This window comes from Tamandua tetradactyla, chromosome 11 (assembly GCF_023851605.1).
Source record: "Tamandua tetradactyla isolate mTamTet1 chromosome 11, mTamTet1.pri, whole genome shotgun sequence".
In the NCBI taxonomy this organism is placed as follows: domain Eukaryota; kingdom Metazoa; phylum Chordata; class Mammalia; order Pilosa; family Myrmecophagidae; genus Tamandua; species Tamandua tetradactyla.
The window spans coordinates 2,778,390-2,797,185 of record NC_135337.1 but is presented as its reverse complement, the minus strand read 5'-3'; the positions used below and the strand labels follow the sequence as shown (position 1 = coordinate 2,797,185).

Below are 18,796 nucleotides of genomic sequence, written 5' to 3'. Positions count from 1 at the left end.
ACACCAAGGATATTTCTAGCGAATCAGAGGGCTGAGGATGGTTATTCCTTGATACGTAGATGTGGCAGGTCAAAATTGAGGGTGAACATGAAGATTGAAGGAGTGTGAATTCATCAGGTGCGTTTCGGTACTCTAGGTCAGAGTTTGGCTCTCTCATTAATGACTATTTCTTTTCTGTGGCTTCATTAGCAATATCAGTATATCTTTGCTGTGTTACTATTTCTCAGAAAGCTCATTCTCTCAGGGTTTTCCTTAAAATACCATCATCAGAATCTAGAGTCAGTTTTGCAAATGAGTTAAACATTTGATAAAATTTAGGATAGTATTAAAAAATTGGGATCTAAACTAAATAGTAGGAAGGAGATGTCTTTAAGTTTTTTGTTTTGCTTTTTTTTTTCTAAAAGCATTTCTACACCTCATGATAGGTGAAACAAATCTTGTTTTGTTTGCATCTAATGATATCCTTGCTATTTCTAGAAGGACCAGGACCCGTCTCTGTAACATAGATCTTTTTTTATTTTTCTTTAGGATTCATTTTGGACAGATCACTAGTAACCAAATGCTTGTGCCAGTGATAGAAAAATTAAAGGAAACAACTATTTCAAAAGTCAGCCAAGTCCAGGTAAGTGACTTGTGGAGGTACAGTAATGAGGGGAAAATCCTACTGTGTGTGTGTGTGACTTATTAGAAGTAGCATAGAGTGTTGTATTTTTGGCAATATTGTGTATTGCTTTTGGCAAATATGTGTGTATTTGAAATGAAATTTTCATTGGAGTTGGTAGTAGAAAACAAACAAGAAAAAGGTAAGTAATAACACCTGGAGCCTCAATTTTCCCCTGTCTCAGACTCACTGCTGTCATTAACTGAGGTGGGAGAAAGTTGATTTAATTTCTTTTGTATTCCTCTCCCAGGATGTTATTGGCTTCAATATGGCAGGTCTTGATTATCTCAAGAGGGAATGTGAGGCAAAAAGTGAAATTACATTCTTTGCTGATGCCACCAGCCACTTAGAAGAAAAGAAGAGGAAGAGGAAAAAGAGGGAGAAGCTGATTTTAACGTTGACTTAGAACTGAAGTGTGGTATCATTTTTACTTTTTCTTAAAAGGACTTCTAAACTGAGCAGCAGTAGAGTTGACATCATCTTAAAAATACAGAAGATTGTATTGAAGAAGATCTCAGAAGTGATTGTCAGCTCTGCCTGAGGGAATTCCAACGAGGACTGTGGGTTTTATTTCTTGGGCCCAAGGGTATAATTAGTTTAAAAATCTTTCTGTGCTGTCAGAGATTAAGCCTGGCAGGAGTTGTTGCTTTTAATATTTCTAGCAGGGAGCAAGGAAGTTTTTAAATTGTGTTTGTTTCACTAGAGTTAAAATTAGCATCTCAAAGTTTTTTTATATTTCTTTAATTGCTGATAATTTGTTGATGATTTGTTGCCTCTTTGTTTTGGATTTTACTGCCTATTGAGGTAATCAAGTGCAAAGTTGATTGCCCTCAGCCTATTAATGCAGACTCACAGAGTTAGAGCTAAAAGGGATGAAAAATTATCCAGGACTTCCTCCATAAACTTAACCTTTTACAGGTGGTTTTATATCTACATAAAAACATCCTAGTTGCTAACAGTTTATACTTCTCTGAATGAAACAATCGTTTCTAATTAAAAAGTGCTAAGTCAAGTTGAGATGCCTTGCTTGGCTTCTGGGATATACACTGTGTGTATATATATCTATGTGATAGGGATTTGATGAGGTGGGAATAGATAGGGAAAAGAAATTGACACAGATATCTCCAGGCTTTGCTACATGGGGAGTTTTTAAATTACTAATTTAATCTCTTTACTTATTACAGATCTACTCAAGTTTTCTGTATCTTCTTGAGTCAGTTTCAGTGGTTTGTATCTTTACAAACATTTTACATTTTACATTTGTCTGGGCTTGTAGGCCTACCATTTTCTTCCCAGGCTCAGAGTTACAATTCTTATGGCTAGCTGCATCCCATATCATGAGTCTGTTAATGTTCTAAGTATAACACAGTCACTGCAGTGAGATAAAGGATATAGTGGTGTTATTTCTTGGCAGAATAAGAGAAAGAGAGAATTTGAGCATAGAATTTGTGAAGGTTTAACTATTAAAAGGCAAGAGAATAGATAATATGATGCATTCTAGGTGCTTTCCAGTCCGGGAAATCAATCTTTTCTTTAGGTATCTGTTCCTGCCGCTAGACAGAGAATTTAGTTAATTCTAAAAAAAATTCTCAATTATTGATGAGAAAAAAGGGCTGAATCCAGTCCTATTTGTGCTTTTTGGAGTTGTTCATCAGAATATAAAGAAATTGTAACATTTTCCATTAATATTTTTGATGGTTTCCAGACCAAAACTTATCTATAAAAGCCTGTAACCAACAAAGAAAAGCCTCACAAATGTTTTATTAGGAGCATAATATATGTTTATTAAATATGTAATATATCTCTCCATTTAAAGAAGATACGCTGACTAGTTTGAGATTCCCTGGCTAGAAGTTAGGTGTTTGGTGCATTTGGTATTAAATGATTCCTCAGTGGCAAGTGTCATAACTTACATTTCATTCCATAGGAAGTTCAGCAGATCTCTAGCAAAGACCAGGTCGGTCAGTGCCCAGGAATGCAGTGGATTCTGTCCCTGGGCACAGAGCTGCATCAAGGGTGCCACTCACCTTTCAGCTGTAACAATGAGCTTGCCCGACACAGCCTGTCTAGGACAGACCTCCCATGGGAAGGGGAGGAAGGGTATGGCAGGGGCTTAAGGACGAAATCTCCTGGCCCTGCACACCATCCACAGTTTGCCCCCTTTCCTCACAATTTAAGATCTTGAGTTGAAATGATACTAAAGTTCTTGAGAGTAAGATCACCTTATACTCTTAAGTTTTTTCACATCATTTGAGGTCTTTTTGGGATTGAAGCAGCTCTAATGTGTTTTTAGGGAAAACACATAGACTAACTGTTACTGGGTCTGGTTATTGTGTAGAGGGTAATACTATACCATGTGTTATCACTTCGTGTTGAGTGTGGGCTGGACCTAGTGACTGGCTTCTAATGAACAGAATATTGTAAAAGTGAAGGGATGTTACTTCTACCTTGTTCACACTCTGGCTCTTACTGTTTGTTTAATTGCTGCGAGGAAGCAAGCTGCCATGTTGTGAGATTAAAGAGAGGCACATTAGCCAGGAACTGATGGTGTTTTCCATGTAACAGCCAGCAAGGCTCTGAGGCCATCAGTTGACAAGGAACTTGGAAACAGCATCCCCAGGAAGCACAACAGCTGTGCCTGGATTCTTGTCCCACTGAGATCCTAAATGTTTGTTTTTTAAGTCATTAAAGTTTTGAGGTAACACAGCAACATATAACTAATGTTAGCTAATCTACAGCAAATTACCTAACCTGGTATTTTCCTTTGCTAGGCTGCTGAAAGCAATATACCATGTAATGGTTCAGCTTGAATGATGGGAATGTCTTTGCTTAAGTATTGCCTTTTTTCCTAAAGACTGGCTGCCAGTGATCTTTGGTTCTTTTTCCACATGGCAGGGCACATAGTGTCTGCTGGTCTATCCCTTCTCTTCTTGGTTTTGTTGATTTCAAATTCTTGCTTCCATAGCTTTTCTCTCTCTCTCCTCTGTATTCAGTCTTGTAACAGGATTAAGACCCATACTGAAATAGGTGGGTCATACTTTAAATGAAGTAGCCTCATCAAAAGGTCCTGTTCACAATAGGTTCACACCCACAGGAATGGATTAGCCTTAAGAACATGATTTTCTGTGGTACATTTCCAGACCACCAAACCTGGCTGTGTTTCTGTTTTCATTATAAAATGGTATAATAATGCCTACCTACACAGAGTTACTATAACGTGCTTATCGCAAGCTCAGGGTAAGGACAAAACATGTTAGTATTACTGTGAAAGGCATCCAGGAAATAAAAATATAGAATGATTCCAACAAAGATGGGAAGGAAAGAGACTGAAATGTTACTAGATTTAAGAAATTATTTTTGATAGATGCTAACAGAAATGATGACTATTTGAAAGCTATTTCATTTTTCATAACTGTCCATTTAGAGTGGCAAATTTTGCATAATTTCTGAAAGTTATGGACTAGAAGTGAGATAACCATGCTCAGCAGTTCCCAGAGTGTAGTTCAGGAGTCCTTGGGGAGCCTCAAGATCCTTTCAGAGGGTTTTAAGATTAAAATAAGACTTTATATGCCTTTTCCTCTTATGAGTGTACAGTGAATTTATCCAAAAGCTACATGATATGCAGTATCACATATTGGATACAGAACAGCTCTGAGAATCCAGCCATGTTCTTTTCAGTCAGACAGTAAAGAGATTTGTAAAACATTGCTACTGCTACTCTTTCATATTAAATTTTTCTTTTGGAAGCTATTTTTTTTAATTAAAAACGCTATTTGTTAATGTATAATAAGGTTATTTTTAAATTTTAAATTTTTCTCAGTTTTAAATATATGGTAAATATTGATAGATATAACACACATATACAGAAGTTCTTTGGGGTTCTCAATAATTTAAAATGTGTAAGGAGTCCTGAGTTTAAAACATTAAAGAACTGTTAACTGTAAACTCTCAAGTCAAAAAGGACATCTTCATGTTTGTGCTTCTGCTTTTTGAGAAGTAAGATCAACTTTTATCTGCACAATGAAGACAGTGCTTCAAAGAATGGACTTTAGAATCACATTGATACAGGTTAGATATTTACTTCTGTTACTTAGATTCTCTGAGGCTCAATTTCCTTATTTATAAGATGGGAAAAATATCTTTTAGGTGGTGTGAGGATTAGATATGATAATATATATACAAAGGGATAGCCATTACAGTTACTGAGAGCACATATTTTTATTTAGCCAGGCTAAGTGGCCAGTGGTTTCTCGCTGTAAGAGGATGGGAACAAACCTGTAATTTAAAGCCTCAAATTTGAATAATTGATGGCCAAATTCCCATTTATTACTTACTAAACCTAATGTGGAGAAACTTTACGAGACATGAAGACTCCAAGTGTAGAGGAAGAAATTGTAGAAGTCCTCTGGACTGTGGGGTTTTCTTTTCCCTGAGGAAAATCTTTTGGTCTTTTGTCATAATTGCTGCTTGTTAAAACTAGTAAAATCCTTGTTAAGGACTATGATTTTCATAACTAAGTGATCTGTATGTCCTAACCGAGGTAATATATATATATATATATATTTTTTTTATTTGTATGTACTAACCGAAGTTATGTATGTATATTGGCATGGGCAGGCTCTGGGAATCGAACCCCGGTCTCCAGCATGGCAGGCGAGAGTTCTACCACTGAGCTACCGTCGCACTGTCCCCAAGTAATATTTTAGAATCATAAAATCTATTCTCTAACATCATTGGCTTAATTTTAGGTACTCTTCTGTCTAATAGAAATTCTGCATTTTCAGGGTGAGAGGTGGGAGGATGGATATTGATCTCCTGAAATGTCTTTTTTACCTTTCCCTCACCCCTTCTTCCCCCCAGCTTCCCAATTTTATGTTTCTCTGCTGTGACTAGCCTTTCTATAAAAGCCATCACCATATCTGGGTCTCAAAGCACTTCAGGTATGTGTGTGTGGAAGTTAAGATCTTGGGAAATGGACTATGATCTATCATAATTGACATTGGAGTTAACTCTAGTAAAGAGCTAGTAAAACTTTCCCCATCTATTTGTGCCTAGGTGGTCTCTAATAGAAATAGAAAATATAGTAGCATAAAGGTAAAATTATTTAATTGCTATAGTTAGCAGCAGGTATTCAGGTACTCTGGATCAATATCTCATAACCTGTGTTACAGAGGGTAAGAAGGCTTGGTTAGTTTCCTTCTACCCTCATTACTTAAAAAAATAAAAATAAACAAGTTATATTCTCAGTGAGCTTTTCCAGACAACCCTATTTTAAATTGCAGCCCTCACTGATACTTCCCTAACCACCTTCCCCTAACCTGAATTTTGTCCATTGCACTTACTGTTGCTAGAGTCCATATTTTTTATTATTTTGTTTACTGCCTGTCCTCTACCTCACTCCACTGAAATGTAAGCTATATAAAGGCAGGGATTTTTGTCTATTTTATTCATTGTTATATTTGTCTAGTGCACTACAGGCACTCATCTTTGAAAAATTAAATGAAGTCAACTCCGTCTCTATTGAAATCAAGTTCCCCTAACTTTCTCTTTCACTTCAGAATGTTGGAATCCTCATCCATCTTCACCCTCTCCCTTGCAGGACTAACTCTTAAGCTCTGTTCTTGATTATTTCCTTGCACTTTTATGCATATTGTTGTTTCAATTATTTCCTCTCATTCATATTTTTAATGTCTCTCTTATCCATTCTCTTCAGTCTGCAAACATACCTGTCTATGCTAAACTGAAAATCCTTCCTTTTTTATTGCCTCCTTGAAGTACCATATTCTCTTGCTCTTTCCTTTAATAATGTTTCCTTGAAAGAATAACTATAGTTGATATTTCCACTTTCTTAACACCCAGTCTTTTTTTTTTTGTCTTTCCCAATCTATTTTGTTCCAACCAAATCTAACGCTCTTATTTGAATCTGAATTTTCCTTGACTTATCTGTAGCATCTGTCAACTACCCATCATTTCCTTGAGGTTCTCTCCCTGGCTTCTGAGATACCTCATGGTTTTCTAATACCTTGTTCTGTCTTTATTGGCTCTTCAACTACTCCCAAGCAGACTCAATTTCTGCTCCTTTCCCATACCTTGACCCATCACCTCCATGTAGAAAGACTTAATATATCTCCAGCTCTGACTTAATCAGCTACATATCCATGGCTGGAGGCACCAATATGAAGAAATGCATGTCATTCAGTGAATATCCAACCTATATAATAAGGAACTATCTCTGATTCTCCAACAAAATTGCAAAGTTTTTTTTGATGTCAAAGATTTGCTTTTTTTTGATTGCCTGATACCCAATAGATAGCCAAAAATATTTACATGCATTTGATTTGCATTTACCATGCCTATGCTTTCAGGAATTTTGCCAAATGCTTTCGAAGACAATCTTTAGCCTAAGAAATTTAACTCTAGGATTTTACAGATAGAATTAAGGAAATATAGAAATGCAGGTACGAGAGGGTTAGAAAATAGCATTTTGGCTTGACATGTTTTCCTGGCTCAAGTGTAATTTTTGCAGTATATATGATTACTCTAATTGAACTTTAAAGGATATTAGCTTCTACAGGTAAGAACAGAACATCATGTTCAGTCATAATCTCAATATTGTGAGAAATGTGTGCAGATCCCTTGCCACCATCTTCTCCAACAACCATGGCAAATATCTCCACTTTCAGTTCTGTCTGTAAACCAGCTGCCACCTATAAGGTAAAAGACACAAAGCTTGTTAAAAAATTGTACTTTTTCCCCTGGGTAGTGGGATAGTGTTAAAGGCCAAAACCTTACAGTTTTCTAAGGCTATGACATACCACAACCCCAAATCCTGGCATGCCAGACTTCTCATAGCTAAAATGGAATGATCTCTTTCAATGAAAACAGGTTATTGGGATCTCTCCCTACATTAAAAGACAGATGACATGATGATAGAGGTAAGTCTTTCATTAACTACTCTTTTTTTCCTAGTAATAATTCAGGTAAGACTGTCAGTGGTAATAGAACACTACCAATAACATGACATAGAGAAAGTTATTAAGGCTTTCTCTCAGATACTCAGAAAGTGGAATCTTGACAAGTTTTCAAGGAGCATATTTCAAAAGTGTGGCCCACAGAAACACTTAATTGTGATACACTTACTTCCCACATTTCCTGAATTGCAGACTTGAATAACAAGTTACCGTCTTAGACTTTTCACATGCTATGTTACAGCATTTTTGACTTAACATTATGTAAAACAAATCATGTCCTCCACCACCCCAACACTTTGATTCTCCCCAGGTTCCCTCCTTGTCTACCATTTGTATCACTTTTTCAATAGATTAATAAAAAACCTGAGGGATTATCACTGATTTTCTGTTACCTTCATCTCCCCACCTCCCAGATTATATTAGCATATCTTACTGGCTCAATCTCCAAAATGTATCCTGATTCTACAATATTCCATCTCCAGCCCCATTCTAGTTCATACCACCATCATGCTGTACCCTAGATTTTTGCAAAAAGTTCCTGAGGTCAGTCATCTAACTCGTGATCCATTATTCACAGCAGACAGAGGAATTTAAAAAAAAATCCAAAAATGTTACCACCTCCACTTAAAAATTCGACAGTGATTCCCTATTACATTTAGAATAAAATTTGACATCTTGCTGTGGTCTTTGTTCACGTCTTTAACCTCATTTCCTGCTCCTCTTGTTTTTGCTCACTGTGCTCCAAGCACGTGGACATTTCTGCTCCTCTAACACACCGAGTTCATCCTCCCTATCCCTTATCCCCACAAGTTGACCTTGCTGTACTTTCTACTCTCTCTTCTTGGAATATTTTTTTTCCTGAGGCTGCAGGACTGGCTCCTGATTTCTCCCACTAAAATAAGTTCTATGAGGGCAAGGACATTTTCTGTCTTATTCTATGCTTTATCCCCAACATCTTGGTCTATAACTATGCCTGGAAAGAATAATTGCTTGATAAATAATTGTTGGGAATATTTGAGTGAATAAATGAATTCTGATGAAATATATATCATTTGAGAATCAAAATGTACAGCAAAGGCCATGGGGTGCCCTGCAGTGAAACGGCCTAAGACAATGGGGATATAAAGGGGTGATAGCAGAGTAGGCGCTCCAGGACTCAGTCCTCCCACTAAAGGAACTAGTAAATAGGCAGAAATGGAAACAAAAACACTGTCTAGCATTCAGAGAAGAGTAGGAGAAGGAAAATGATAAAATTACTGGAAAGAACTGTAAATTGCTCTGAATGGTGGCTACTGGCACCCATCTCCCACTTTCACTGCAGGTCGCCATGGGATCTAGTCCCAGTCTAGCTGCTGGCAACAGAAAGGGACACATAAATTGTTTTCAAAACCAGGAGTGTGTACAGCCAATCACTGATCACTGCTTTTGATTAGCGAATTTTATCACTGAATCATGAATCTATAGGCAGCTATTATTTCAACCCTTCCCAGACAAGGGCTGAGAAAATGAAGTTTAAAAATGCAACACTTCTTTGGACTGTCGGGGACAGTTAGCTGAAGGGCTGTGTTTGCTGGGCAGGCCAGAAAAGATTAGTTTGGGGAGCCTTGGAGAAGCTTTTAGGTGCCTTTCCTGATCTCCAGTGAGCTTCGGAACTGGTCTGTGTTCCCTTCATGGGTCTTTGGCTGTATTTTGGCTGGGAAAGACCAGCTTGAGAAAGTCTTCTCCAGGGGAACCTCCCAGAATTTCCTACTCAGGCAAAAATAGTGAGAGACAACAAAAAAAGAGTAAAAATGCCTGTAGGACAAAGGCATGCTGTCTTCAAATAACCAGGAAAGAAAGGTCTGTCTCTGGCAAAACGGACAACAAAGCTTGTGTCAACATGGTAACTCCAAAACAACTAACAAGCAAAATCCCAGGACAAGAGACAGCCAGAAAGACAGGGAAGTCTCTGTACACTGTGTCCACCTTGGGTAGATATTGATAGGAGGGCTGAAGCTCAAGAAAATCTGTCTTATCACCTGCTGATTACAAAGCCAAGAAACAGACATCCCAGGGAGTAAATCCCAGAGTAAAATGTTACAGTGTGCAACAAGAGTATAAGACAAAGGAAATGATAAAATACAGAAAAAATATTGAAGAAGATGAGAATGTGGACATACCAAAGCCTTTTAAAAACATTTATCTTATGGGTGGGCCATGGTGGCTCAGCAGGCAGAGTACTCACTTGCCATGCCTGAGACATGGATTTGATTCCCGGTGCCTGCCCTTGCAAAAAAAAAAAAAAATATATATATATATATATATATATATATCTTAAAATGCTCAAGGAGAAGAAGAAAAATACAGAGAACTAAAGGACATCAGGAAGACAATGAAAAGTGTAGGAATCTAAAGAGAAATGTTTAAAAGGAACCAAATAGAACTACTGGAGTGGAAGACTACAATTACTGAAATGAAAAATGCCCAGGAGATTTCAAGAGCAGATTGGAGCTGGCAGAATAAAGAATCAATGAACTTCAAAAAAGGACACTAAAATGAGTCAGGCTGGGGAGCATAAAAATAAAGAAATATTAAAAGCAAAATAGACTAACAGCTATGGAACACCATGAAGCACACCAACATACAAATTATGGGAATCCCAGAATGAGAGAAAGGGGCAGAAGGAACAGTCAAAGAAATAATGACCAAAAGCCTCCCAAACTTAGCAAAAGATGTGAATATGTGTGAAGCTCAGAGCACCAAACAGGGTAAAATAAGGAAACAAATACATCTCATCATATATTGATTACACTTTCGAATGTGAAGGACAAGGAGAGAGTTCTGAAAGCTGCAAGGGAAATGCAATGTGTTGCATAAAAGGGAGTCCCAATTAGACTGAGTACTGATTTTGTCATCAGGAACCAAATAGAACTACTGGAGTGGAAGACTACAATTACTGAAATGAAAAATGCCCAGGAGATTTCAAGAGCAGATTGGAGCTGGCAGAATAAAGAATCAATGAACTTCAAAAAAGGACACTAAAATGAGTCAGGCTGGGGAGCATAAAAATAAAGAAATATTAAAAGCAAAAGAAAGTGTAATCTTGGAGGCAAGAAAGCAGTGGGTTGAAATACTTAAAGTGCTGAAAGGAAAACGATTACCAGCCAAGAATTTAAGTCTGGTGAAACTCGAATTCAAAAATGAGGGAAAGACTAAAGCATTCTCAGATAAGCAAAAGCTGAAGGAATTCATCACCCTAGAACTGCCCTACAAGCAATGCTAAAGGGAATTCTTCAGACTAAAAGGAAAGGACACTAGACAGTGGTTCAAAGCATCATAAAGAAACAGACCTGTGGTAAAGGTAACATTTGGGTAATTAAAAATGCCAGTATTATTGTTGGGTATGTAACTATTCTTACTTTTTAAGGGTGTTAGGATGTAAATGCATAAGTAATGATAAGTCTAGGTTTTGGACATAATGTACAAAGATATAAGTGGTATTAAGTACATAAAACAATTGTTGGAGACAGAGAGGTATATAAAAAGTATATGTGCATGTTACTGAACTTAAGTTGGTATCAAATCAAATATGTGTTATATGTTTATGATGTTAAATTTTAATCCCATGGTAACCACAAGGAAAATAGTTGAAAAATATATCCAGATATTTCTATTATATATCCGGATATTTATTCTATTGAGAAAACACTTAAGATGGTGCAACACAAAAAACATGCAAGTAGACTTCAAAGGAAATGAGGGACAAAAAGTATTAAGCATAGAAATGCTAAATAGCAAAATGATACAGTAAAGTCCTGTATTATTGGGAGTGACATTAAATGTAAGTGGGGGCGCATGGGTAGTTCAGTGGTAGAATTCTTGCTTGCATGTGGAAGACCCAGGTTCTATTCTCGATCTGAGTGCAAAAAAAAAAAAAAAATGTAAATGGATTAAACTCTCCAGTCAGAAATTGGCAAAATGATTTTGTTTGTTTGTTTGTTTTAATGACCCAACTATATGCTGTCTGGAACAGACTCCCCCTTAAAGTAAAAAATACAAGTAGGCTGAGGGAGAAACGTGGAAAAAATATACAATGCAAATATAAAAAGTATAATAGACTTTAAAGACAAAAACAATTACAAGGGACAAAGATGGTCAGTATATCCTGAAAAGGACAATTTAACAGGAAGATGTTAACAGTTATAAATTTATATGCACCTAACAGCAGAGCCTCCAAATATATGAAGCAAACATGGACAGATTTGAATGGTGTAACTGATGGGTATAAATTAATTAAATATCTTGGCAAAGACTAATATACCACTCACAATAATGGATAGAACATATAGTCAGAATATCAATAAGGAATTACAGGACTTGAATGGTGTACTAAACCAACAAGACCTAACAGAAGTATATAGAATACTGCACTCAATGAAAACAGAATACATGTTTTTTTTCAAGTGCACATGGTCTGTTCTAGAGATAGACCATATGTTGGGTCACAAAACAGTTCTCAATAAATTAAAAATATTGAAATCAAAATGTATTTTCTCTAATCACAATGGAATGAAGCTAAAAATCAGTAACAGAGAAATAGAAAATTCACAAATACGTGGAAATTAACATACTCTTAACCAATGGGTTAAAGAGGAAATCAGAAGCAAAATTAGGAAATATCTTGAGGAAACTGAAAATGAAAATACAACATACCAAAACTTATGGGATGCAGTAAAAGGAGTGCTGAGAGGGAAATTTATAGCTCTAAATGCTTACATTAAAAAGTATTTTAAATAAGAAACCTAACCTCAAAACTAGAAGAACTAGAAAAAGAAGATCAAACTAAATCAAAAGTGAGCAGCAGGGAGGGAATAAAGATCAAAGTAGGAATAGATGAAACAGAAACAAAACAAACAAAACAATAGAGAACTTCCAGGAAGACAGATGACTAGATGCTTGAGATTAATAATAATACCTCGAGATTAGCCCTGCTCCACGGAAAAGTTAGAGAAGGGACAAGAGGGCGACTGAGGTGGCAATTTGGAAGCGTGGCTGACCTGGGAGAACCTTCTGCACCATGTGTGGCAGCCCTGGTTGCAGAGGCCGAGGAACTGAGGCAGAAAGCTGGAGCCTGGCATAGAGCTGCAGCACCCACGGGAGTGCAGGGAAGGGAACATGGGGCTAAGAAGTAAACCAGATCGAGTTCCTTGGACCCTCACCAGTGCAGCCCCATGACCAGTGACTCACCCTACACCCCACACACCTGAACCCTGTCACCTGCTCCCATTCCCTGTGCTCCAGGTGCCCCCACCCCACCAGCCCCCAGTGCATGTACCTGCTCCATACCCCCACCCCAAGTGCAGTCCGACCCACCTCTTCTACACCCCTCCCAAGCACTACCTCCCCCTCCCTGTTCCCTGCAGGCTGTTGCCAGCACATAAAACTTGCAGGCACTAACATCCATACCTAGGCTACCCCCAATCCCCCATAGTGTTGCACAGCCTCACTCCATCCTCCCTGAGCTCAGCCCATCTGTTTACAGCACTCCTAGGCCCACGCATGTGCACAGGCCCCCAAATGCATCATTCAGCTCTGGGAACCGCACTTTACAGCAGTCCTAGAACTGCTCATGCGCACAGCCCTCAGCCTCACTTCCCAACCTGAGAAAGTGGTGACCTGTGCAGCTGGGTCACATCTGCCCCCCATCCATAAAGGCATAATGCCGACCTGTTGCCACAGCTCTACACATGTGCACAAAGGGCCCTGTGCCTTAGGCCAGCACACACCAGGGTTACGCCCCCCAGACCAGTGCATCTACACAGCTACATCCTCCTTGGCCACTGGGCGCCCAGGTTCACAAACATCAGTGTAACATCCCCAACCTGTGCCTATACCTGCCTGAAATAAATCACCATACTGAGTGCTCCACCCTATGCCGTGCTCCACCCAGTGCCCTGCTCCCTGCTGCACAACCATCCTGCAAACACAATGCCTTAGACTACTGAAAGAAATCAACTCCCAAAGTAAATCAATCAAGATATTTACATGTGACTAAGACAGCAGGAGATCACTAAGCATATCACAATGCAGACAGATAAAGCTCTTCCTGATGACAAAATTAAAACAGCAGAGAAGACAGACATTGGAACAACTAATCAAAGATTCCTTTGTTCTTCCTCATGCAAAAACATTTTTAAAATTTGTACATTTAGTCACTATCATTATATACTCTAGGTCAACTGATTTTTGACAAGTCCCCCAAATCCTCTAAACTGGGACAAAATAGTCTTTCAATAATTGGGCATGGAAAAACTGGATATCAATAACCAAGAGAATGAAAGAGGACCCCTATCTTACACCCTGCACAAAAATTAATTCAAAGTGGAATCAAACACCTAAATATAAGAACTAGCACCATAAAGCTTCTAGAAGAGAATGTAAGGAAACATCTTCAAGGCCTAGTAATAGGAGCTAGTTTCCTAAACTTTACACCCAAAGCACATGCAACAAAAGAAAAAATAAAGATACTCCTCAAAATCAAATGCTTCTGCACCTCAAAAGACTGTCAAAAAGGTAAAGAGGCAGCCAACTCAATGGGAGAAAATATTTGGAAATCACATATCAGACAAAGGTTTGATTTCCTGTATATATAATGAAATCATACAACTCAACAACGAAAGAACAAGCAACCCAATTATAAAATGGACTAAAGATGAATAGGCATTTTTCTGAAGAGCATATACTGATGGGGCAAAAGCACATGAAGAGATGCTCATTTTCACTGGCAATAAGGGAAATGCAGATCAAGACTACAATGAGATACCACCTCAAACCTCTAAGAATGGCTGCTATTAAATAAACAGGAAACTATAAATGTTGGAGAAGATGTGGAGAAACTGGAACACTTATGCACTGCTGGTTGGAATGTATAATGGTGCAACCACTATGGAAGATTGTTTGGAGGTTCCTTAGGAAACTAAATATCGAGTTTCCTTATGACCCAGCAATAGCACAACAGTACGGGGTTTATACCCAGAAAAGCTGAAAGCAATGACACAGACATTTGCACACTGAAGTTCACAGCCGCATTATTCACAATCACCAAAAGATGGAAACCAAATGCCCATCAATAGACAAGTGGATCAACAAAATGTGGTGTATATATATATGTATATATATGATGGAATATTATGCAGCAGTAAGACAGAATGATGTCCTGAAGCATATGACAAGATGGATGAGCCTTGAGGACATAAAGCTGAGTAAAATAAGCCAGACACAAAAGGATAGATACTATATGATTCCACTTTTATGACCATGTTAAAGGTAAAATCAGAGGCTTACAATACAGAATATAGGGGGGATTTAGAGATACATAGAAGCTAGAGATGGGTGAACCAGTGGCTAATGAGGTTGAACTCCAATGTAAGGGAATTGATAGCAAAGGTGATTCTCTAGTGGGTCTAGAAGTAATATCATATTGAAGATGAACAAGATTGAAAGGGGTTGTATAGACCTACGTGTCCCACTGATTCACACTAGAAATATGAATGAGTTCTCCTAAGAATTACTTCAAACATGATTCTTGTATAAACAATGTTTAAGTCCAGGGTACAGGGAGAAAACTGCTACTGCATGCTATAACCTATGTCAAAAGGAAACCAGTGCTACCACAGCAACAGTAGAAGTGAATAACGGGGTGAGGGACAAGAATTAAGAGAAGATTTAGATTTCCTATTTGGTGAGGGTTTGTTTATTGGTTTTCTGTCTCTTGGGAACAATGAAATATCTAAAACTGAGAATGTTGACGGACTGTGTGTGGACTTTGGGCCTTCTACATGGTGCCTGATGGATGCAGTTGGCTGAAGCATGCACTGGCAGAGAAGTAGATTGGTGAACGATGGTGTATACTTATGAACTAAGGTTGTGGTGCTACAAAAAGAAATAATGTCTTGAGGAATGCAACGATGTGAATGAACATATGGGACTTTTGATGAGACAAAATAAGCCAGAAACAAACAAAAAACAAGAATGGTATGGTCATCTTTAGAAAATGCTTATAAGAAAACAGGGGCCAAGATTGTAAGCTTTTAGAACATATACAGTAAGTCCAGAATTATTTCTGGATTTTGAGAGGCTGATATATATATTGTGAAGCCGAACTGTTGGCTTCACAGCCTGCCCTGCAGATTTTGGGCTCTGCATTCCCAGTTACATGAGGCACTTTTACAAATTTTATATTTGTGAGTGTTTCCTGTTGATTCTGTTTCTCTAGAGAACCCTAAAAATAATACAACTTGGTACCAGGAGTGGTTCTTAAGAAACAGAATCTTAAAAATGGGTTTTTATGAATGTTTTTCTACTCTTGATTGGACTCAAAGGCACTAAGGACTCTGATTCCCATAATCAGAATGACACTCCCAATCCATGAAGTGAGTTGGCAAAGAGATGGTCAAAATATTACCTTTCGATTCTCCCAATGCTTCGCTTGTACGAAGCCAGACTCTAGGAGATAATTTTTTTTGACACGTTTATGGAGTTTTGTGGAAATAAGAGGTATAGAGATGTTGGCTGATTGTTGTTAGATAAACTGGATATATTAAGGAGGGAAAAGGATGGGCTTAAGGCTTCAAATGAGAAGCTTAAGTGCAATCTGACAGATGTAGAAGTTTCTATGAGTATACTGAAGGAAAATCTTATTTCCTGAAGCTGTAGACTTGAGATCTCTGAAAATCAGACTTAGAATCTTATTGTTAGAGTAGCAACTTTACAACGTTAACTGAAATCTCAATGTTGCATGGTGTCTGACATTAAACTGAGGGCATTGATTGGAAAGGAGTGGGACCCTGAAAAATGGGATGGTGACATATGGATTGATAATGATGTTGGGGGTGAGGTTGAAACCCTAGGTCATGCTGAGTCTTTTCTAGATAACCCTGTAATAGTTTGCCCTGAGGACATAACCGCCCCATCTCTAGCCTGCCTTGAGGAGTTGGCCACCTAACCTCCTCCTGAAGGGATTAGCCCTAGAGTGATTAATCCAGTTTCACCAGATGAAACTGCAAATGAATGCTCTGAAGTAAATGGTTTGGAAGATATTTCTAATTCTTTTCATGACCCAACCCCACCACCCCTCATTTCTTCCAGACGTATAACTATACTAAAGTCCCAACAGGCCCCTAAAGGTGAGGTACAAAGTATCATACATGAGGAGGTACATTATATTCCAAAAGAACTATGTGAGTTTTCCAATTTATATAGACAAAAATCAGGAGAATATGTGTGGCAATGGATTTTAAGGGTGTGGGATAATGGTGTGAGGAATATAAGGTTGGATCAGGCTGAATTTATTGATACGGGCCCACTAAGCAGAGATTCTGCATTCAATGTTATAGCTTGAGGGGTTAGAAAAGGTATTAACAGTTTGTTTGGATGCTTGGTTGAAACATGGATCAAAAGGTGGCCAACATTACCTGAGGTTGAAATGCCAGAATTGCCCTGGTATAAAGTAGATGAGGGGATCCAGAGGCTTAGAGAGATTGGAATGGTAGAGTGGATTTGTCATGCAAAGTCTCCTCTTAAACCCCAGGAATGTCCAGAGGATGCACCTTTTACCAGAACAGTGAGAAATAAATTTCTGAGACTAGCACCATCATCCCTGAACAGCTCTGTAGTTGCACTTCCCTGTAGGTCAGATATTATTGTGGGAACTGCTGTCACTGAACTGAAATCCTCAAACAATGGGGATGACCAGATTCCAAGTTGGCAGAAATCAGGTGGCAGCACTTAATTGCCAAAGACAGGGTAGATGTGGCTATTATAATAGCAAACTCAAAGCAGGAGTCAAAATTATATGACTCACAGAGATTTGTGGCATTGGCTAGTAAATCATTGGGTACCTAGAAATACAATAGAGGGGCAGTCTACTAAATTCTTGTTCAAGCTGTATAAACAAAAGAGTTCTAGGTCAAGTGAACAGAAGTCTAACCTGAATTACAAAAACACAGAGTCACAGTCTCTTAATCAATTTCCAGACTTGAGACAGTTTACAGACCCAGAGCCCTTTGAATGAAGGGGAGGCCAGGTCCCTTTGGGGGAGAACCCTGTTACACTGCCACAAATTTATACTGTTAATCTTCCTCCACGCCTTCCCCAAGGAGACTGACGGCCGTTTACCAGGTTAACTGTGCACTGGGGAAAAGGAAATGATCAGATATTTCGGGGATTATTAGACACTGGTTTAGAAGTGACATTAATTCCAGGGGACCCAAAATGTCATTTTGGTCCACCAGTCAGAGTGAGGGCTTATGGAGGCCAGGTGATCAATGGAGTTTTAGCTCAGGTCCATCTCACAGTGGGTCCAGTGGGCTCCTGGACCCATTCTGTAGTTATTTCCCCAGTTCCAGAATGTATACTTGGAATAGACATACAGAGAAACTGGCAGAATCCCCACACTGGCACTCTAACTCGAGAAGTGAGGGCTATTATAGTGGGTCAGTGGAAGCCACTAGAACTGCCCCTACCTAGAAAAATAGTAAATCAGAAGCAATACTGGATTCCTGGAGGGATCGTAGAGATTACTGCCACTCTTAGGGACTTGAAGGATGCAGGGGTTGTGATTCCCACCACATCCCCAATTAACTCTCCTATTTAGCCTGTGCAGAAAACAGATGGGTCTTGGGGAGGACGACAGTGGATTATCATAAGTTCAACCAGGTGGCAACTCCAATTGCAGCTGCTGTTCCAGATGTGGTATCATTGCTTGAGCAAATCAACACACCCCCTGGTACCTGGTATGCAGCTATTGATCTGGCAAATGCTTTTTTCTCAATAGCTGTTAGTAAGAACCACCAGAATCAGATTGCTTTCAGCTGGCAAGGTCAGCAATATACTTTCACTGTCCTACCTCAGGGGTATATCAACTTTCCAGCCCTATGTCATAATCTTGTCTGCAGGCTCCTTGATTGTTTCTCCCTCCTACAAGACATCACACTGGTCCATTATATTGATGATATCATGTTGATTGGACCTAGTGAGCAAGAAATAGCAACTACTCTAGACTTACTGGTAAGGCATTTGTGTGTCAGAGGATGGGAGGTAAATCCAACAAAAATACAGGGGCATTCCACCTCAGTGAAATTAATAGGTGTCCAGTGGTGTGGGGTATGTTGAGATATCCCTTCAA

At 38.7% G+C, this 18,796-nt stretch overlaps 2 protein-coding genes across 14 annotated transcripts in view; one reads left to right on the top strand and one right to left on the bottom strand.

Moving 5' to 3' along the window:
• Positions 1 to 2,481, top strand: part of WDR3 (WD repeat domain 3) — a 32,827-nt gene extending 30,346 nt beyond the window's left edge. For both annotated transcript variants that reach the window (XM_077119744.1, XM_077119745.1), the window contains exons 26-27: positions 529 to 622; positions 912 to 2,481. In XM_077119744.1, coding sequence (XP_076975859.1) covers positions 529 to 622; positions 912 to 1,067 — 250 coding nt within the window. In that variant the 3' untranslated portion in view covers positions 1,068 to 2,481. The remainder of the gene's footprint in view (positions 1 to 528; positions 623 to 911) is intronic.
• Positions 1 to 18,796, bottom strand: part of SPAG17 (sperm associated antigen 17) — a 287,582-nt gene that overhangs the window by 4,289 nt on the left and 264,497 nt on the right. For 11 of the 12 annotated variants that reach the window (XR_013159174.1, XR_013159175.1, XR_013159176.1 and 8 more), the window contains 2 exons: positions 7,224 to 7,368; positions 4,996 to 5,140 (listed from right to left, as the gene is read on the bottom strand). Coding sequence is in view for 1 of the 12 variants with exons in the window: in XM_077119739.1 (XP_076975854.1) it covers positions 5,001 to 5,140; positions 7,224 to 7,368 (285 nt within the window). In the remaining 11 variants the exon portion in view is untranslated. Of the gene's footprint in view, positions 1 to 4,995; positions 5,141 to 7,223; positions 7,369 to 18,796 lie in introns of those variants that run through there. The other variant, XM_077119740.1, reaches the window with a different exon arrangement.